This window comes from Cetorhinus maximus, chromosome 11, assembly GCF_964194155.1.
Source record: "Cetorhinus maximus chromosome 11, sCetMax3.hap1.1, whole genome shotgun sequence".
NCBI classification, from domain to species: Eukaryota; Metazoa; Chordata; class Chondrichthyes; order Lamniformes; family Cetorhinidae; genus Cetorhinus; species Cetorhinus maximus.
The window spans coordinates 52,252,653-52,275,183 of NC_135889.1; the positions used below are offsets into that span (position 1 = coordinate 52,252,653).

General features: G+C 44.5%; 1 protein-coding gene across 5 annotated transcripts in view; it reads left to right on the forward strand.

Moving 5' to 3' along the window:
- Positions 1-22,531, forward strand: part of pde1a (phosphodiesterase 1A, calmodulin-dependent) — a 628,668-nt gene that overhangs the window by 537,367 nt on the left and 68,770 nt on the right. For all 5 annotated transcript variants that reach the window (XM_078551925.1, XM_078551927.1, XM_078551926.1 and 2 more), the window contains 4 exons: positions 16,273-16,373; positions 17,253-17,378; positions 21,284-21,385; positions 21,510-21,630. In XM_078551925.1, the coding sequence (XP_078408051.1) occupies positions 16,273-16,373; positions 17,253-17,378; positions 21,284-21,385; positions 21,510-21,630 (450 nt within the window). The remainder of the gene's footprint in view (positions 1-16,272; positions 16,374-17,252; positions 17,379-21,283; positions 21,386-21,509; positions 21,631-22,531) is intronic.

Genomic DNA, 22,531 nt, shown 5'->3' on the forward strand with positions numbered 1-22,531 from the left:
TTTTAAATATGGCGCCCGGCGTGAGGAAGGGGTGAGGTAACAGTGTGGCAGGTCAATCGGAGTCCGTCCACCAGCATGTTTCCCGTGACTGCATAATTTATGAGGTGGGAAGGGGACGATATGGCGCGAATATGAACCACCATTGCGGCCGACGGGTAAAACATCTTTTTTCATGACTGGTACCACACTTAGTGCAAATCTGGAACGATTCTGCCCTTAAAGTTTTATAATGGAAGATCCAAATACATAGGTTATTACAGCTGAAGGAAGCACCTTTTACTAACACTAAAACATCACTAAAGCCAAGAAGTGTGAGACTTTCTTAAGGAGTTTCGTTCAGATTTTGCAGTTCCAACGACAGCAAAATTGTTACTGTTCATCATCATTACAGCTGAGAAACTGACAGCAACTGTGGTTTCCACACATGCCCAGTGAAACAGGAAATTCAAAAGTTGCAGCCAGTGTTTTCCTGTTCCTCCCTGGATGTGCTGTTGAAGTCACTTAATTTGATGTGAGCTTCCACTTATTACACCATTAATCTTGCTATAAAAACTCTTGAAGTTTGGCCATGTTGCATGAGGTGTAACTGGGTTTTTATCAATGTACTAAGTCATAATTATTTATGAACAACCTCTCTGGCCCTGAAAAACTAACTTTGTATTTGTGATACAGCAAATATCCCCATTATAATTAAATAATTCCATGGACTTATCAAATAATAATTCTTTCTAAAAGCATATAGTATTTCAGCTTCTACATTAATCTCATGCCTATGTCCCAATGTTTATTTTGCTCTCTGTAAAATGATTAGAAAATGAAGGACAATCAGCTCTTTTTACTTCATGGTTTACTGTCTGTAAAAATTCTTCAGTGTGATTGGCTGTGAACTTGCTTGATGACAACACTGTTACTGAACAAGAAAGATCACCTATAGCTGATGCTAGAATGAAAGTAACATCAGGAAAGGTGAACTCTGTACCACAGAGATTGTTAGCTTTCTTTGAGGTTAGCAGTGAGCACTGTCATTCTAAAATTTGACCTCAAAAATCCAGGCAATTGTCTTACATGGTTTGATCGTTACATTAAGCAAAGTCTAAGTCCAGTCAGGTATATAGAATCTTTGAAGGGAAAGCAAAAACTGTTATCTACATTCTCTTAATATTAATAAAAACTGCTGTGGTGTGGATTTCTGTACATGTGCAAAAGCATGCATGAATTCAGTTTTTTCCTGGTGAGTGTGAGGCACAGGTTTCAGTATAACACTAATCTTGCTGGCTGCACTTTCCATTCTGTGGATACCAAAAGCATAACTGCATAATGCCAGCCTGACGGTTTCCACAAGTCCCTGTATCAAAAATCCACTATAGACCCAGCCAGATACCTTTTGACAGCTTAATGTCAGCTCCAGTCGTCACACATCCAAAGAAGCAAAAGCAGCATTGTAATAATCAAAATGTAGAAATCAGTGAATTACTGGAGAGCAGCTGATGATGCCTTTAAATAATTCTGGAAATGGCACCCTGATTTCAGGCAGCCACACTGAATGCCTCACAGGAGGCTTGACTCAAAATGGCATTGAGTCGACCTACGATGCAAATGCATTCTTGTCTAAGCTACTGTAAAGCTTTAAATCCTGCAGCAGGATGTTATGCCAATGCACAACAGGCATACTCCCAGTCAATGGCTTATGTTGAATATTTTAATTAAACTTTATATTACGAGACTATCATATCCACTGAGTGTAATTCAAACTGCGCCTTGTTTATTTAAGATTTCAACTGAGTGAAAAAAATATAAACTATTGAATTAAAAAGCCTAAGTCCAGATGAAATACAAGAAGATTAAATAGAATGGATTCTTAGGGCTGAATTTTCCCAATTTTCCCCGCTGCCGGGGTCGATATTAGCGAAGGCGGCCAGATAAGAGGCCGCTGGCGGAATCGTCGTCCAATTAACGACAGTGACCTGCCTCTCAGAGCTGCTGCATCCAATCAGAGGGCCAGCGGCTCAGCAGTGCCACCGATAGAGATGGCCACTGCTGAGGCTTCAGGAAGAGGAAGGCAATTCCATGTTGAGTCACCTTTGAAGGACAGGTAAGCTCAATAATTTACTGTGCCGGGGCTATGTAGGCAGGCCCCGGTGATCGGAGGGGTAAACCCTCCAACAGCAGTGTTGGAGCCGTGGGGGAGGCCATTAATGCTGTTGGGGGTGGGAAGTGACCATTAATTGGTTTACGTGGCTGCCTGCCTCTGGTTGGTGGGCAGCTGTGCCATTGCCATTCCTGCTTCTGGGAATATCCCATGGCATTGGGAAGATATTCTTCCCTCCCAATGCCAACTCCTAGCCTGGGCTGAGAAACCCCTAAAGCTAAGAAACAAAGGGCTGAATTTAGTGCTGACAGCGGGGGTCCAGGTGCTGGGCTGGAAAACAGTGGGATGACCCTACCTCGGTGGTCATCGGGACCCAGGACCACATCTGATCAGCATCAGCCTAGTAATGTCGGCCACCTGCTCTCCAGAGCTGCTGGCCTCAGCATCACCAGGAGGAGTGGCCACTGATGGGCCTGTACCTGGAGGAAGAGCACACATTGATGGATGTGCTCCCTTACAACCAGGTAAGTGGAGTCTGAGGGCACTGGGGCCAGTCAGGCAGCCCCTAGCAAAGGGGTGGTTGGTGAGGGCAGGCGGCACCATTGCTGCTTGGGCTTGCCACCATGGGATCCCTCTATTGGTCAAGGAGAGCCCACCACCCCTGGAGGATGCCAGAAGGCTGCCAAGGTTTACCTGACGGTCTGACCATGGGGCCGAGGGTCCCACTGCGACTGATAAAATGCCAGCAGAGGCAGGAAAAGGCCCTTCACTGACCAGTTAAGTGGCTCAATTGGCTCTGGGTGAAATGTCTATCTGCCACCTTCACCGCTGCTGGCAAAATGGCATGGCAGTGGGAAGACAGTAAGCATGCCACACCTGCCTTCCTGCACTATTTTACAGGCCCACCCACCTCCCAGCCCAACCCAAAATGCTGGGAAAATCCAGTCCTAATTGTCCAGTTGTTTGAAAATACTGAGTTTGTCAATGCAAGCCAAAATAAATATATAAACATTTAAATCCAAAAATTTTGAAACAAATCCAAAACATCACTGGAATGCATGTATACCCTCAAAATTTAAAGTAAATAATAATTATTATTTTATCTACAATACCATTCAAATCTATATTGCAGTCACTGGAGCTATCCATTGATAAATGAATTAGTGTGGATAGAGAAAGATGTATTTAATCAGGGTGGAGGTGGGGCAGTGGCAGAGTACCCACCTGTCATACTCTCATCCAATTAAATGCCCCCCCCCCCAACCAAACACGCCATGGGGGTGGCACAAGATTCCGCCCTATAATTGTAAAATCAGCTGTTAATTCAATAAATTTAAAGATTCAGAAAACCGACTTATTAAATTCAATAATTATAGATTTTTTGGGTGTCTTATGCTTTGTACTTTACATCCTATCAGTTTTTCCTGTTGTGCTTAGCACTTCAGCACCTAAGGTTCACTGTCCCTTGTTGACAGACTTCAGATTTGATCAGCTACTATTTTTAAAGCCCTGCTCATTTCAACCAAGTGAGATTTTTTCCAAAGCTGCCCTCAATCTCTGCTACCTATGTAATGAGGTATGAAATTGCACTTGAAACTTCTGTGCAATTGTCTGTCAAACCTTTAGTCACTCACCTGCAGCTATATGTAGGGCAGAATTTTTACCTCGTCGGGCAGATGTGGCGGGTGGGTTTGGGAGCGGCCATGCAGCGAACTGTTGCCCGCGATCGGGCCCTGACCGCGATTTCACACTGGCTGGCCAATTAATGGCCAGTCAGTGTGAAACGCATGCTGATAACCACAGTGCTGCCAGGTGGTGGGGGGAGGTGGGGGTGGGAGGATGAGGGCAGAAGTCAGTGCATGCGCGGGGCTGTGCTCAGTGAAATCTCCCTGAAGGCACAGAGTTACGTCAGGCAGCTGAAGATTTTTCGCATTAAAAATAAAGTTTTCAAAAAAAAGGAAAACATGTTTTCTTATGGGCAGGATTTTCCCCACCTTAGGGGCGAAGTTGAAGCGCAGGCGCGCACAGGCGCACTTCCGATTGGCGCCCCCAATTGGGGATGCCGCACCATTTTACGTGGGTGGGCAAATTAAGGCCTGCCCAGCATGATGTCCGCACAGAAGCGTTATGCGCTCCCTATGCGGGCAGGGGGGAGTCCCTAAACCTGAGAGTGTGCTCTTTCACCCTACTGTCAAAAATATTAAAAATAGAAAAAAAAAATTCCCTGATGTGTCCCCTCATGTGACGCTGTCACATGAGTTGGGACATGTCCATAACTTTTAAAGAAACTTTAAGTAAATTTTTAAAAACCTACATGAAACCTCATCCCGCCCGTGGATGAGGTTTCATGCTTTCTCTAATACCCGCCAGGGCTCCTGGTCTGCCCGCCAACTTTAAGGTTGGACGGGCAGGTCCATTAATTAGCTAAATGACTCTGTCAGTGGCCTCAATTGGCCATTGACAGGTTGGCGGGCGCACAGCTGATTTTGCTGCGTTCCCGCCTACCGGAAAATTTAATTGGGGCGCAGTGACATCGGGAGTTCTGCCCGACGTCACCATGCGTCATTTTATGTGTCAGCGAGCGGGCCCCATCCCCCCCCCCGTTGGCGAGCGGGCCACACCACCCCCCCCTCCACTCGCCGACTGGAAAATCCTGCCCTATGTGACTCTAACTCATGAGCAGGGACATGTTGAAAATTAGCTCTAAAAGCTTTCATTTTTAATTAACATCGGAAACCTCATCCTGTCCATGGATGAGGCTTTCTCAAAAATCTAAAGGCTGCTTAACCTATTCGCCTGCTGCCCGCCAACTGTAAGGTTAGATGGGCAGGGATAAGATCTAATTAATTAATTAATGGGCTCAACAGCCCTCTTAATTGTTGGTGGGAGCGCTGCTGACTCCCGTGCGTGCCCGCCGACCGATATATCGCGTAAGTGCACGATGGTGTCAGGGCGCACTATTTTTCTCCCATGCGTCCGCCCGACGAGGGAAAAATTCTACCCATTGTATTTTTACCTCTATTCAATGGAAGTAACAAAGAGCGGAACTTAGTACTGAGCATGCAGGTTCCATGGACGGAAGAGGATTTAATGTCTGCTCCCACCCATTCCTGATTTCCGACTGCAATTATGTACAGGCCAGCCAGCAGGAAGCACACCGGCAGAGAGGTCCAGAGTGGGCTTGGAGGCGGTGACAGGGGCGGGCTCAAGGGTGGGAGGTGCTGCCATCATCAATCTTCTTGTTACTTCCTCAAAAAATTGGTTTAAATTAATAAAACAAGATCTTCCCTAACAAAGCCATGCTGACTACCGCTGATTAATCCGTGCCTTTCTAAGGGACAGCACATCCTGTCTCTCAGAATTGATTTCAATAATTTGCCCAACGCCAAAGTCAGACTGACCAGCCTATAATTTTCTGGCGTATCCCTCGCAACCTTTTTAAATATTGGTACAATGTTCTCAGACCTCCAAACCTCTGATACCTCACCTGTATCTAGTGAGGATTGAAAAATGATTCTCAGAGCATCCTCTATTTCCTCCATGGCTTCCTTTAACAACCTGGGATACAATCCATTTGGCCCTGATGATTTATCCACCTTTAAGGATGCCAATCCCTCCAACACTTCCTCTCTCACTATGCTTATTATATCTAATATTTCACACTCCTCCTTAACTAGGATGTCTGTATTATCCCTCTCCTTAGTGAAGTCAAAGACAAAATACTCATTGAGAAACCTGTCCACATCTTCAGCATCAATGCACAAGTTATCATGTACAACCCTGATTGGCCCTACCCTTTTCTTGGTTATACCCTTGTTTTTAATGTACTGATAAAACATCCCTGGATTTTCTTTGATTTTGCCTGCAAATATTTTTTCATATCCTCTCTTTTTTTTCCTAACTACCTTTTTTTACTCCACCCCTGTACTTTCTATGCTACTCTAGGCTTTCTACAATATTAAGACACTTTGCTGTAGAATCATGCTTTTGAATGCCTCCCACTGGTCTGTCACTGATTTCCCTTCAAGTAGCCGTAACCAGTCCACTTTCACCAGCTCACCTCTCAGCTTCATAAAATTTGTCTTTCCACTATTTAGAACTTTTACTCCTGTTTGATCTTTATCCTTTTCCATAATTATATTAAATCTAACCATATTATGGCCACTATCTCCAAAATGGTCGCAAACTGCTGCTTCATCCACTTGCCCAACTTCGCTTCCTAAGACTAAATTTAGAATTACACCCCCTCTCATTGGGCTTGTTACGTGCTGGCTCAAAAAGTTCTCTTGAATGCATTGCAAGAATTGTGTGCCCTCTGTGTCTTTTACACTGTCCGTATCCCAGTTGATATTGAGGTAGTTGACTATTATTATTATTATTATTATTATTATTAGTTAACTATTATTGCCCTATTGTTTTTGCTCTCAGATATCTGTCTACACATTTGCCCTTCTATCTCCCCCTCACTATTTCACTCCTAGTAGTGGTTGCCTCTTTTTATTCCTGATTTCAACACATATGGCCTCATTTGATGATTCATTTAGTATATCATCCTTCCACACAGCTGTAATTGATTCTTTAACCAATAATGCCACACCCCCACCTTTTTTACCTCCCTCTCTAACCTGCCTGCAAACTCTATACCCAGCGATGCTGAGCTGCCATTTTTGCCCCTCTTTAACCCAGGTTTCCATTTTGGAAATTATATCATACTGCCATGTGTCTATCTGTGCCTTCAGCTCATCGGCTTTGTTTGTTATACTCCTTGCATTTAAAAAAATACCTTTTAACATTGTCAAATCCCTGTGCTGTAAACATTTTAACCTTTGCTTCTTCTGTCTTTCAGAGTGACCTGCTAATTTTCCGTCTCCCACTCCCCGCTCTGAATTTGTCCTATCTGAATCTGCCCTCAGGCTCCCATCCTCTTGCCAATCTTGTTTAAACCCTCCCCAACAACACTAGCAAATCTCCCTGCAAGAATATTTGTCCCGGTCCTATTCAGATGTGGACTGTCTGGCTTGTACAGATCCCACCTCCACATAACTGGACCCAAATCCCCAGAAATCTGAAGCCCTCCCTCCTGCACCATCTCTCCAGCCACGCATTAATCCGGTGTATTCTCCTATTTCCATACTCAATAGCACATGGGCTTGGAAGTGATCCGGAGGTTACTACCTTTGAAATCCTGCTTGCTAATCTCGTTCCTAATTCTCTGAACTCAGCCTGCAAGACCTCATCCCTTTTTCTATCTATGTGGTTAGTACCAATGTGAAGCACGACCTCTGGCTGTGTCCCCTCACCCTCCAAAATTCTCTCAAGCCCCTCAGTCATATTCATGCCTCTTGCACCAGGTAGGTCAGTGAGGGGAGACTTCAGCCTGATTGAGACAGAGACCGAGTGAGTATATTTGGGAATTTGGTTCAAAGTAGGGATTCGGAGCGTGGGGGAAAGAGGTGCTTTAGATAAGGTTTACTGCGAGAAGTAAAGTGTGCTGAGTGGGGAGTTCGGTGAAGGGCAGGGAGAAGATGCCTTTTCTCTTTTACTCTTTTTCAGTCTCCAGTATTTGATTTCCACTTTGGTGCAGTAGAAGGAGCAAGTAAACCAGTAACTGGTGTTATTGGTTTTATCAGTATTGTAAAGTTTGTTGGAAGTGCCAAAACCTATTGGAAGGTGTAGGCTTTAGTAATTATAATTAATTAACTAGCAATTATTAATTAATTAAAACATTTTGGAGATGGTAGGACAGATGATGTGCTGTGATTGCAGGATGTGGGAGCTTCTGGATACCGGTGTGATCCAGGGAAAACACACCTGTAGTAAGTGTTTGCTATGGTACAAACTCAGCTCTGAGTTATTGAGCTGGAGGTTGAGCTGCAAACACTGTGGCATATCAGGGAGGGGGAAAAGTTACCTGGACACTTTATTCCAAGAGGCGGTCACGCCCCTTAGGATAGAATCTTCTGATTTGGTCAGTGGTCAGGGACAGGAGGGTGTGACTGCAAGTGAGGCAGGTAAGGGGACCCAGAGGGCAGGAGTGTAGGAACCTCTGCCCTTGCAATTGTCCAACAGGTTTGAGTTTTTTTTCAGCTTGTTTGGATGAGAGTGGGGGCTGCAGGGTGGATAAGCTAACTGACCATGGCACCGTGGTACAGGAAGGCATTCAAGCAAGGAGAGTTACAAGGAATGTTGTAGTAGTATAGGACAGTATAGTCAGAGGGACTGATACCATTCCCTGCAGCAAAGAGCGTGAGTCCAGACGGCTATGTTACCTGTCCGATGCCAGGGTTTGGGACATCTGCTCGGGGCTGGAGAGGAACTTGCAGTGGGAGAGGGAGGAACTTAGGAAAATTGTAATCACCAGAGAAGTGGTACTGAGAAAATTGTTGGAGCTGTGGGCTGACATGTGCCCTTGTCCTGATGGACTTCATCCTAGAGTCTTAAAAAAAGTGGCTAGTGAGATAGTTGATGCACTTGTTTTAATTTTCCAAAACTCCCTCGATTTGGGGAAGGTCCCATAAGGTTGGAACATAGCAAATGTGACTCCATTATTCAAAAAGGGAGGGAGGCAGAAAGCGAGAAACTACGGGCCAGTTAACTTAATATCTGTCATATGGAAAATGTTAGAAACTATTATTAAAGAAGCTATAGCAGGGCACTTGGATAACTTCAAGGTAAACATGGTTTTGTGAAAGGGAAATCATGTTTAACCAGCTTATTGGAGTTCTTTGAAGAAGTAACATGTTGTGAGTAAAGAGGAACCGGTGTATGTACTGTACTTAGATTTCCAGAAGACGTTTGATAAAGTGCCACATCAAAAGTTATTTCGGAAAATAAAAGCTCATGGTATAGATGTTAACATATTGGCATGGATAGAAGATTGGCTAGCTAACAGGAAGCAGAGAGTAGTCATAAATGGTCTTTTTCAGGTTGGCAAGATGTAACGAGTGGTGTGCCACAGGGATCAGTGCTGGGACCTCAACTGTTTACAATTTATATAAATGACTTGGATGAAGGGATGGGTGGGATGGTTGCCAAATTTTCTGATGACACAAAGATAGGTAGGAAAGTAAGTAGTGAAGAGGACATAAGGAGGCTACAAAAGATGGGTTAAGTGAGTGGGCAGCAATCTGGCAAATGGAGTATAATGTGGGAAAATGTGAAATTATCCATTTTGTCAGGAAGAATAAAAGAGAAGCATGTTATCTAAGTGGTGAGAAATTGTGAGTTCTGAGATGCAGAGGGACCTGGGTGCCTTAGTGCATGACTCACAAAAGGCTAATATGCAGGTACAGCAAGTAATTAGGAAAGCTAATAGAATGTTATCATTTACTGTGAGGGGAATTGAATACAAAAGTAGGGAGGTTATGCTTCAGTTATACAGAACACTAGTGAGACCATATCTGGAATACTGTGTACAGTCATGGTCACCTTATTTAAGAAAGGATGTAAGGAAGCAGTTCAGGAAAGGTTTGCCAGACTAATACCTGGAATGGGCAGGTTGTCTTATGAGGAAAGGTTGGACAGGCTAGGCTTGTATCCACTGGGGTTTAGAAGAGTAAGAGGCGATTTGATTGAAACATATAAGGTCCTGAGGGGTCTTGACAGGGTGGACGTGGAGAGGATGTTTCCTTTTGTGGGAGAATCTAGAACGAAGGGTCACTGCTTAAAAATAAGGGGTCAACCATTTAAAAAGAGATGAGGTGAAATTTTTTCTCTCAGAGCATCATGAGTCTTTGGAACTCTCTTCCTGAAAAGGTGGTGGAGGCAGAGTCTTTAATTTTTTTTAAGGCAGAAGTGGATAGATTCTTGGTAATAAAAGGAGTGATAGGTTATCGGGGGTAGCTGGGTTGCAGATTTGTGGTTACTACCAGATCAGCCATGATCTTATTAAATGGTGGAGCAGGCTCGAGGGGCCGAATGGCCTACTCCTGCTCCTTGTTCATATGTTCGTATCTAACATACCATCCTGGAATCACGTCTGTGACCACAGAAGTGCCTGTCTGTTCCTCTAACAATAGATTCCCCTAACACTATTGCTCTCCTCTCTTTTCTCTTCCCTCCCTACATAATTGAACCACCCATGTTGCTCTGGTCAAGACTCTCGCTGCTCTCCCCAGACGAGCCTTCTCCACCATTGGTACTCAGAGCTGAGTACCTGTTGAGAAAGTGCAATGTCCTCAGGGGTCTGCTGCACTATCTGCCTTGCCTTTCTTGTCTGTCTGACGGCCACACAGCCCCTCTCTGCCTGCTCTTTCATAAGCTATGGGATGACCACCATCTGAAACGTGCTATCCACATAGCTCTCACCCTTGCGAATGTTCCTCAGTGACACAAGCTGCTCCTCAAGTTCCAAGATACGACGCTTGAGACATAGTTGCCCAGGACGTGGATAGCGTGTACACCACATGGTACAGGATGTGCACTCGATGGGCATGAGCAGCCCTGCCATGCCTCAAATTATTTATTTACTGCACCAAAATTGGAATTTAAGGAAACACAATAAAATGTTAATTAACTCTCATCCTGCCCCTGCGCCAGTTATTTTTTAAATCCACAACTCAAGCTAGAACTCTCTCTCTGTCCTTGCGCCACTTTTTTCAAACCCCAACAGCAAAATTTAATTTATTATATATTGCCGTTTTTTTCTTCTTGTATTTAACACTTTAAATGTGTTGCCGCTTTAAGACAGTAACCTTTTCTCAGGCTGCAGTTGCTAGGATACCGTTGACTTCCCTCTGTTTTTTCTGAGTTCTTGTTGCTGGGCAGATCTTTGGAAAAACTTTGCAGGTTTTGTATTTTGCAACAAATGTATCAATGCCGGTACAGAGTGATTTTCGTACTGAGCTGCACTGCAGTGAGCTTGGAAATTTGGTTATGCCTGTTTTAGTTTGGGAGATAATCTGCTCTCCTCATTTAAAATGTATGTTTGAAGCTATTTCCCTTTGAATTCAGAGTGCTTATAAAAACGCAGGTTTCAGCATTTACAAAATGCTTAGAAGAGTTACACTCACAGCCTGTGTTGGTACTGCAGTTTATTACCCTCTGGGCTGTAAGGTTCCTTTTTAAAAAAAACCTTTCAAACTTCAGCAATTTCTTCACGGCTTTTGCAATCATTCTGGTGGATTCCTCAACTCCCAAGGCTGTACTGAAGCTTCTTCGACCTACCTGAGAGGCTGATTCATCCAGATATGGGACTCCTTAATCCACCATTGTCTTCACAGGGGAAGAGGGCCCATAATGCCAGGAAAGGTCCATGACTGGTGATGGAGTGCCCAACTTGGCAGTGCTAACCAATCAACCAGCCAGATTAGTGTGCAGAGGAGAGATTGGAGTTAGTGCAGAGGCTGGTGTGTACCTAGGGACCATCTCTTGGCAATGGGAGTGAAGGAGTAAGAATGGAACAGGGGATAGGATGGGTGTGTATGGCACAATGACTGGAGATCACCTCATCTGAGCCATGTGGCATATGTTGCATGTCTACGTCTGAGACGAAGCTACTTTTACTCAGTGTTCCTCCTCATTGTTGATTTGCACTCACCTGTCTTACTCCTCCAGCAGGTCATTCATCAGCCCAAGCAGATATTGACACTGAGGAGGAGGAGGGGATCTTAGAGGATGTACTGTTCCATCCTTGCTCCACACATCAGCTCAGATACTTGCACCTCACGGTGGGTCTGTGTGCGTTGGCCAAAATGGTAGCATAAACTGGGGGCGCAGCGCACGATCGCTGGAGCAACCAGCAGAGGCTGTGACAGTCCAAGCCTCTGACTCTTGGAGGAGTGCGGGAGATCAGGAAGATGCTGAGCCAAGGCAGGTGATGAACCTCTGAGTCTTGCGAAAGGTGGCAGAAGTTGCTTGCTCCTCCATTGAGAGTTTGGCATATCTCATAGAGAGTTAGGCCCAGCAGCTCAATCTGGGACATTCAGACCTGGAAGCCCCCACATTTTCAATGACCTCAGGCAGGCATTGCCAGTGCAAGAGATGGACAAGCCAACTGGAATCTCCACCAGGTCCTCATTCCTCTCTGCTAAGCAGAGTGGTCCTCACGTTGGTGGATGAACAAACGCTATCTGCATCTGGGGGCTCCTTTCAGGGCACTTCTGATGGCGACTGCAGTCCCTCCACACACCCCCTGCCAATGACACTAGCACCTCAGGATGCCACAGTGACGAGGCTCCTGCCACTGAGCAGGAGTACCTCACAATGCCAGGACCCTCATATTCTCAGATGACCAGAGGCGCCTGCCAAGATCATCCACGGAGCAACAACAACAACAGCCTGGCTCCAGCACTTTGGAGTGGTAGGGAAATACAGTGCAGCACCTATAAACACTACAGGCACAGGGCCCATCACTGATGTTCGCTGCATGTGTATGGCTGAGTGTTGTGTTGTTCACCTGCTCGTTATTAAATTCTTCAGTTATGACATGGTGTTTTATTGTTAATGTGTGGACTAGGGACAAACTTACTTTGATAGGGGCCACAAAGCCATAACACCTTCTGCTGAAAATCGCTGGCCCTTTATTAGGTACATTTGCAAAGTCGAACCTTTTGTGGTGTCTTCAGTGTATGCTTCATGTTCTGGGGCAGAAGTCGTATGGTGCCTCCATACTTTGCAAGAAGTCAACAAGGCCCCAGTTGACTTGCCTCATGAAAAAAACCTCTCTCATCTCCCTAGCACCCAACCTCTGCCTCCCAGCCTGTGGGTTGCCATGGTCATGGTCAGCATCCTATTCCTTCTCGGAGTCGTTGCTAGACTGATGAAGTAGGGTGGCCCTCCATACCCTGATCCACAAGGCTTTCACCTCTTTGCATTGCCAGGTTGTGCAGTGCACAGCACACCCCAACGATCAGGGAAACACTACCTCAGTCGGACTGAAAGGCCCCAGCAGTGGGGTCGAGGCTACAGAACCGCAGCTTGAGCAGACCAATGGTTTTCATGATGGTCGCCATGGTAGAGGCGTGGCTGATATTGTAGCTGTCTTCCGCCTGAGACTGTGGATGCCTGATAAGCCACCTCTTTAACAGGTATCCCTTGTCTCCTATTATCCAGCCACCCAGCGGAGCAGGGAGGTTAAAAGAGCTGTGGAACCTGGGAGTACCTGAGGATGTAAATATCATGACTACTCCCAGGGTAATGCACATACACCTGCAGGATGCACTGATGGTGATCATAGATAATCTTCACATTCACAGTGTAAAACTTTTCTAATTAACGAAAGCCCCTGGCTTGCCTGTGGGTGTCTTGTACAGTCAGTGGACCCTTGTGAATTAGGAAAGCCTGCCATAGCCCTGAAGCCTCTTATTTGCTCAGCCTGACTGTCGTCAGTGGTGAAACAATTGAAGGTTTCTATTCCCCTGAGCAATATGTCTGCTACAACTTTAATACAATAGTGGCTTGCCAGTTGCAGAATGCCGCTGAGATCATCTGTAGATGCTTGAAAGGGTCCTGATGCATAGACGTTCAGGGCTACCGTTTCCTTCAGTGCCACAGGCATTGGTCTGGCACCCACGCAGTTGGAACTGATCTCCCCATAATCATGTCACAAATGGATGTCATCACCTCCTTGGATAGAGGGAGCCAGCTTTGACACCGATGCTAATTCATCTGAAGGTAGTTAGTGCGTTGTCTGTAAACCTTTCCCTCAGGGCAGTGTCTTCTCCTGGCACATACCTGCCCAGGCTCCCTGACCAATTTGATTGGATTTTTTGAAGAGGTGACCAGGTGTAGATGAGGGCAATGCATTTGACGCAGTCTACTTGGACTTCAGCTAGGCTTTTGATAACATCCCGTATGGGAGACTGATAATGAAGGTAAGAGCCCATGGGATCCAAAGCAATTTGGCAAATTGGATCCAGAATTGGCTGAGTGGCAGGAAGCAGAGTGTGATGGTCGAGGGGTGTTTTTGTGACTGGCTGCCTGTGTCCAGTGGGGTTCCACAGGGTTGCTTGTGGTATATAAAAACAATTTAGACTTGAATGTAGGAGGGTTGATCAGTAAGTTCACCGATGACATGAAAATTGGTGGAGTGGTAAATAGTGAGGAGGATAGTCTTAGATTACAGGAGGATATAGATGGGCTAGTCAGATGGGCTGAGCAGTGGCAAATAGAATTTAATCTGGATAAATGTGAGGTGATACACTTGGGCAGGACAAAAAAGGCACGGGAATACATGATGAATGGTAGGACCCTGGGAAGTACCAAGGATCAGAGGGACATTGGTGTGCATGTCCACAGTTCCCTTAAGGTAGCGGGACAGGTAGATAAGGTGGTTAGGAAGGCATATGGGATACTTACCTTTATTAGCTGAGGCATAGAATATTAGAGCAGGTAGGTTATGCTAGAACGGTATAAAATGCTGGCTAGAGTGTTGCGTGCAGTTCTGGAATCGGCATTATAGGAAGGATGTGATTGCACTAGAGGGTGTGCAGAGGAGATTTATCACGATGTTGCGTGGCCTGGAGAGTTTTAGTTATGAGGAGAGATTGGATAGACTGGGGTTATTTTCCCTGGAGCAGAGGAGATTGAGGTGTATAAAATTATGAGGGGCATAGATAGGGTAGACAGGAAGGAACTTTTCCCCTTGTTGGAGGGATCAATAACCAGCGGGCATAGATTTAAGATAAGTGGCAGGAGGTTTAGAGGGAATGTGAGGAAGGATTTTTTAACAAGAGGGTGGTAGGAATCTGGAACTCACTGCCTGAAAGGGTGGTAGAGGCAGATACCTTCATAACATTTAAGAAGTATTTGGATATGCACTTGTGATGCCACGGCATACAAGGCTATGGGCCTAGTGCTGGAAAATGGGATTAGAATAGTTAGGTACTTGTTTGACCGGCGCAGACAGTAAACCTCTATGACTCTATGACTAACATTAAATCACACAAGCTGCATTAAATTTCAGTCAATTGATCTGTTAATTGCCTCAAGTATTCATAAACTGCCCTTAATCTGGAGTGGGTTGGCTTTTGCTTTTGGGCCTGCTCACCTTCTGTAATCTTGGAATTGGGACCTGACCCGATGTCTTCATGCCCACTTTAAAGTTTGATCATGAGGGACAGCCGTCCACTCCCCATCGTAAAATTCTGCCCTAATAGTTAATTGGAGAAATATTACTTCTCACCTAATTACTTCAAATGATCATTTGCTCCATTTCAAGTATTTTGCTCCATGATAATAAGGCTCTTTTTATGTACTTACCCAATGTGATATGTATCAGCTAGTTTGTTTTCTAGCCAATACTGCTCAAGCCCCTTGAAATGATCCCTAGATGTTCCTTTCATCTCAGCTTTAATTCTTCCGGCTACTTAGGTTTGATACTCCATAGACACTTTCCTTTATGGTTTGTTAGTTGCTTTGTCATAAATAACAAATAGCTAACAGCCTCAGATCAATCCCAAAAAAGAAACCAATATTCCTCTAAAACAGTCTTTTCAAAGTTAGACTTTGTTTTATTTTTCAGAATTATTTTGTTGCAAATATTTCAGATTTTCTGACATGAAGAATCAGTTTCCTATTATGATGTATACAGAAGCCCATTCCATTTCTCAAAAGACCTCAAGTACAAGCAAAAAACAAAATCTGTTCCAAACTAGAGATATGTAGATTATGAATTATATGCTGAGGCTTCTTGGGGTCGACTGTAGAGCTCAAATCCTGTATCATCAGGACCTGGGGATAAGTGGTTTGCCTTCATCAGATAAAACAAAGTCAGACTATTTGCATAATCTCTGGAGCAGCTTTTACAACTCATGCCAATCCAGGGAAATCTAGGCTGTTGGTTTTGCTACAGCAGGTTCTCAGTTGATGGGGTGGAGCACTGGGCAGTGATGGGTAAGGGCAGAAAGTGCCCCCTTTTTTATTTTCAGATATTATGGTGCCTTCCCATCCAGCACTCATTCCAATGGGCTCCCTGAGATCAAGGCACCGCTCAGGCACTGTCATGGCATTATGGAATGGGCACTTCATTTAAATAGAACTCAGATTGGGCTTAATGAGCAGCTTGTACAGTGTTCGTACCCAGCCCGACTTGTGCTTGTCACCTGCCACTGAGAAATGTTGAGTGCCTCAGATGCCTTCCAAGCCTTCATGTGTGATTTTCCAGAGATAATCATGTCGCATCTTCTCATCTGAGCTGAGTGTTGTTTTTGACTATTTCCCGAATTGTGCCCTTTCTGTTACAGCACTGGTTTACAGAACTGGAAATTCTAGCCATGCTCTTTGCAGCTGCCATTCATGACTATGAGCATACAGGAACCACAAATAACTTCCACATTCAAACCAGGTAGGAAGCAACATTGCAAAATGTGAAGAATAAAACTTCCAGATGAATTCACCACTAAAATGATCTTGGTAAATATAAGTGGTTTAGCTTTCTATATTGTTTAATAGGGTTACACCAGATCAGGGGATTGAAACTTTGCTTTGGGTGCTAGTGTTTAACCGGGCAGTTTTACCATTTATCCACCTGTTTGATATTCAGTTCTACTGAAGGCAATGGAACTAAATGCTGGGTGGGAGTGACCAATTTGACCCTGTCCGCTCTGCATTATTATTCAAAATGATGCCTTCAATAATTGCAGCAAGTGGCATGGGGCATGGGTAGTGGTGTGAGGACTAGAGGGGAAACCATATAAGCCCAACAACTGGAACAAAATCCCATGGCCGCCTCTGATCTGCTTCCGGAGCGATGGGCCTGAGCACATCCCACACCACCCATCCCCACCCCAGAACGAAAGTTGGGTCTGACGGGCACTTTCTACCCAGGTGGGTCTGCCAAGTCAGGACATTTTCCAGCTCTAGCAACTGGAAGACAAAAATCTGGTCCTAGTCGTAAGTTACCAGATGCCTTTGTTGAACATTATTACTTAATATTTTGACCTCAAAAATTGCACCATGGCATATTAAACTATGATCACTTAGCATAATTATCTGAAATTTCTCTGTTATTTTAATGGAGCTGTTAACTCATTTCTGTTAGCTTCAATGGGTTAATGCCTTAACTAAAATAAAGACCAAAGACTTCCAATATATTAGCTCGGTATACTTATACCTGATGGTGTAATTTCAGTATCTTTGTTTTTAATGTAGTTTTTTTGTGGCCACTTAATTGTAGAACAACATAGTTCACGTCAATCATTATGTTTCGTTTATTTATTAACAGATCGGGTGAAGCTATTTTATACAATGATCGTTCTGTTCTTGAAAACTATCATGTGAGTGCTGCCTACCGATTAATGCAAGATGAAGAAATGAATATTATGTGCAATTTATCTAAAGATGATTGGCGGTAAGATAAGAATTTTTCAGAATAAAATAAATTGTATAAAAGATTACTTTTCCAATATTAGGTTCAAATGGATTGCTTTTTGAGACATCTGCAAAAATATTGTACAAATACAAGTCTCTCTACCATTTGGTGTTATGGTGTGATTATAGATTTGTGATAGAATGAGTTCAGTTATTCTTTATTTGATGTAGCCACAAACACTTTTGCATTAGATTAGCACTCTTTAGGCAATGTTTGCGGTTAAAAGAAAATGACAAAACAACATTTTGCATATCTGTAGTATGGGTTTTTTTATAAAGGCAGAGATTGAGAGTTTCATTAACATTAAAGCCTTAAGAGTTACTTCTTGGAATAGATTTATAAATTAATGAACAACAAAAATCATGAACAGCAAATGTAGTGATTTTTATGCATGATTGATTAATCAAATTAGAATAATATTGCAGGGAGCAGTCTTTGAACATGACTTATACTGGGGATTGTGGTGTGGGAGTAGGGTGGAAGGGGCGTGCATGGGTCAGACTAAGTTTACCTCTTTGTGCACTGTACAGGCATCCATTGTGGAACCTTTCAGCCACTTAACAAAGTTTAAGTTCATTTTGTTGTTAATTTACATATTTCTAAGTTGCTGATACTAACAGAACTCAATATTCTGCACCAGTGAGGTAACGGCACTAGAATCAGCCCCAGCTTCTAAACCTCCAGGTCCGTAGCATTCAAACAGTAAAAGCCAACAAATAAACATAAACCAAAATAGGAATCAACTGCCTGGATTTCGAGGCCAAAAGTGGACAAACATGAACCTAGGGCCGCAGTTACACAGAAAATGCTGGAAAAACTCAGCAGGTCTGCCAGTATCTGTGGAGAGAGAAACGGAGTCAATGTTTCAAGTCTGTATGACTCTTCTTCAGATAAGTGCTGCCTCTCCAGGGAGTCTGTGACCTACATTTGCCAGATGATTGGACCTGAGATCAGCTCCGACTGTGTGGGTGGACACCCCATGCCAGTGGCTCTGAAGGTCACAGTGGCCCTCAACTTGCAATATTGCAGCTTAAAATTGTCTGACACCCCAGCATCCCCATGACTGGTTGACCGAAGTCCGTGGTGCCTCTCCAGCTCCAAGGCGTCCTGCTTGCAGCTGGTTAGGATTAGGAGGTTAGCGGGGCCTCCGCCGGTCTGCGACCTGCCAATGCTGTTATGGGCCATCTTCTCCTTAATGGACAGAGGAGCAGTGATTAGTCCACTCTCTACCTGCAGCACCATTGCAGCCTGGCTAACCCCACCTAAGGAACACCTTGCAGGGCACATCTGAGTCGTGGCCCTGGAGCCGCAAGGCACTCAGTCCAAGGTCTCACCCCCTTGGCCATCTCTGGCATCATTGACAATTGACACTCAGACTCTAACACCCCTGAGCTCCACGGGGGGACAGTCAGCCCTTATCGTTTCAACACACTGATCCAACGCAGTACTCACCCTTCCTGAGCGCAGCAGGTCAGTAACCTCTTCCGGCACTGCACCCAGGTGCCACACAACATCATGGCTGCTGACCAGCACTGCTGCCTCCTCCCAAGCTCTTTCTGTTCAGTGTGGTGGCTTCCGCCTTCCATCCCTGGGGACAAGGGTGTCCCTGCTGGCAGCCGCCTCCTCCAGGAGGAACGTGAGGCACTCATCAGAAAAACGGGAGGCCGAGTGCCCACCCGACCTGCCCTCCCACCTGGCATCTGCAGCCGCATTCGAACCCATAATTTATAATCTCCTGTTAACAACACTGAAGATGTCTTTGTCATTGGCGGCCTTCCAGGGCCTGACTGTGCCGGTTTTAAACCGGCGGCCGACAGCCCCCCTCTGCTGCCTGCCCTTACCCAACCATTGGGGAGTCGTTGTTCACACTTGGGCGGGCCTTGATTGGCCCACCAGCGTGAAATCGCGGTCGGGGGCCGACCGCCAGTGGTGGTACGTTTCCCGGTGCTTCCGGGCCCACCAATCGCATCCTCCCGCCGAACCCAAAATTCTGCCCATTGACTCTGTTTCTCACTCCACGTGTGCTGCCAGACTTGCTGAGTTTTCCCAGCATTTTCTGTTTTTATTTCAGATTTCCAACATCTGTAGTATTTTGCTTTCTTTGCTATGTTTATACAGTTGCTATAATTTGTATAACTTTTAACGTTTGAGTCCTGAAAACATTTTAGTTTGAATGCAGTTTGCTCATCTATTTGGTAATGCCAGTCATGTGACCATTAATACATCATTGTTTACATTGTCTACAAGGACCAAACTCTAACCTTCAACTTGACTATCACTCTGCAGCTAGTCTGAGTTCCAGGCCTGCCCTTTTTGCAGTCCATCACATGTCCCAAACTTCATTCTAACCCCAGCTCCTACCCCAGGCTTCATCCCAGCCCACCACAGACGTGCAAAAGCATGACAGATATTGCAGCTTCTCATTCCCAAAGCCCAGGTCTCAGGAAGAGACAGATTCATTTCTGCAGCCACTTGAACTCAAATCTTCTTCGAGGCCTCCACGGCAGGTGAGAAGAGAAGGGATTCAGTATTCAGGAGGCCCAGACAACTTTTCAGGTTCAGGTTGAAGCTTTAAGTTTGGCCCTTGGCAGCAGTGAGAACAATGCTGCATTAACCTTAACTGTGGTGGGAGAGTCCTGAACAATGGGGCATCACTTTAAATTAGAGCTAGGCTGTTCAGGAGTAATATCAGGAGAGCACTCCTTCACAAAAGGGTAGTGGTAATCTGGAATTCCTATCCCCAAAAAGCTGTTGATGTGAGGTCAATTGAAAACTCCAAAACTGAGTTAGATTTTTGAGTATTATAGATTCCAGAACAATGGCGGAAAGGCAGAGTTAAGATACAGATCAGGTATGATCTAATTGAATGGCGGAGCAGCCTAAAGGGGCTGAATGGCCTACTCATGTTCCTATCTTCCTAATATTTTTTGGCGAGCTGTGGGCACCAAGCAGACATATTTTAATTGTTCAGTTACTTCATGCACCAGGCTGGCAGGCAAAGCTTGTGGGCAATCCTGACTTCTCAAGGAACTACAACAATCCAATTTTTTTAAAAAATAGAATACTTAGGGACTATGGGTTAGGCCTCGCAATGCCTAGAGAAAGTAGGACAAGTCGGACCCTGTATGCTTCACCCACTTCTTCTTGAAAACATCAATTAGGACCCTACAGGCTTTGGTCCTGATTTGCATAATTGTGCAACCACCTGCCTGTTTTGGGTGGGAGTGCTGGGTGCCCTTTTACAGCTCTGCCTGAAAGTTGATTCTAGCAGTTGAATAGCTGCACAAGGTCCCTGCCAGATTTTCAACTGCCAGCTGCCTGTATTTCTGGCAGCTGAAAGTGTTGCACTTGAACTGTGCTATTTTGATTCAAGTGCTAAGGCACTGTTTTTTATATTCGCTCATGGGATGTGGGCGTCGCTGGCTAAGCCAGCATTTATTGCCCATCCCCAAATGCCCTTGAGAAGGTGGTGGTGAGCTGCCTTCTGGAACTGCTGCAGTCCATGTGATGTAGGCACGCCCACAGCGCTGTTAGGGAGAGAGCCCTGTGAGGGTTAAAGGATGACTGCCCCTTAGCACCATTCTAACTTAAACCAATTGACCAAATTAGCAGAAAACTCACGTTCTTTATCTAAAGGACAAGAATTAACCCTAAATACATTTGGCTTGAGCAAGAATATTCAGACAGGCTGGCATTTCAGCTGGTGAACTGTACTTCAGGGTTGACATTCCTTTAGTCGTGGGAACATTAGACGTTCAGCACTTTTTATATATTTTCCCATTCTTTTATTGTAGACATGGAAAGAAAGCTAGCAGCCAGATCTATTCCTGTATTTAGCATTGTCAATCAGCTAGTCATAGCATCATGTTTTATAAATCAAACAGGGAGCTGCGTTCATTGGTGATAGAGATGGTTTTATCGACCGACATGTCTTGTCATTTTCAACAAATCAAGACCATGAAAAATACGTTGCAGCAGCCTGAAGGGTGAGGTGATCTCCTTTCCTTGATTTTTCTTTCTAAAAGCAGGAAACTTGTAATTATGTGTCACACAATACCAACCTACATTCCTTGAATTCCACAAGTGATACGTATGTCCTTGATTTTTCAGGACTGACAAAGCCAAAGTTATGTCATTAATGTTGCATGCAGCAGATATAAGTCACCCTGCAAAAACCTGGCAACAGCACTACCGTTGGACAATGACATTGATGGAAGAATTCTTTAGACAGGTAAAGGCTTTTGATGTACTACAAAACAATACACAACACATGCAATAGGAGCACTCTTTTTAAGTGCTTTATTGTAGAAACACTATTTTCCAAAGTCAGTGTCTTGTCATGTGAATATTGTACATCATCTAATTAGAAATATTTTCATTAACAGCAATTATTCTATTTTATGCTTCCTGTTAATAGAACATTTTGAATATTCAGCCCAGAAGTTTCTCACTCTTTCCATGTATAATTAGGACAAGTCAACTAGGGCCCCATTTAAACCATAAACCAAAATCGTAAAAAAGTAACGGTGCAGAAAGAGGCCATTCAGCCCATCGTGTCTGCGCCGGCCAAAAAGAGAGAAAAGAAACTAGCCACTCACTTTAATCCCACTTTCCAGCTCCTGGTCCGTAGCCTTGCAGGTTATAGCATTTCAGATGCAGATCCAGGTACCTTTTAAATGAGTTGAGCATTTCAGCCTCAACACCAGCTTAGGCAATGAATTCCAGATGCCCACCAACCTCTGGGTAAAAAACCTTTTCCTCATGCCCTCTCTAATCTTTCTACCAATCACCTTAAACCTATGCCCCCTGGTAATTGACCTCTCAGATAGGGGAAACAATTCTTTCCTGTCTACCCTATCTAGGTCCCTCATAATTTAGTACACCTCAATTAGGTCACCCCTTAGCCTCCTCTGTTCTAAGAAAAACAGCCTTGGCCTATCCAATCTCTCCTCATAGCTGCAGTTTTCAAGGCCTGGCAATATTCTTGTAAATCTCTTCTGCAATCTCTCCAGAGCAATTATGTCCTTCCTGTAATGTGGTGACCAGAACTGTACACAAAATTCCAGCTGTGGCCCAACCAGCATTTTATACAGTTCCATCATCACACCCCTGCTTTTGTATTCAATACCTCA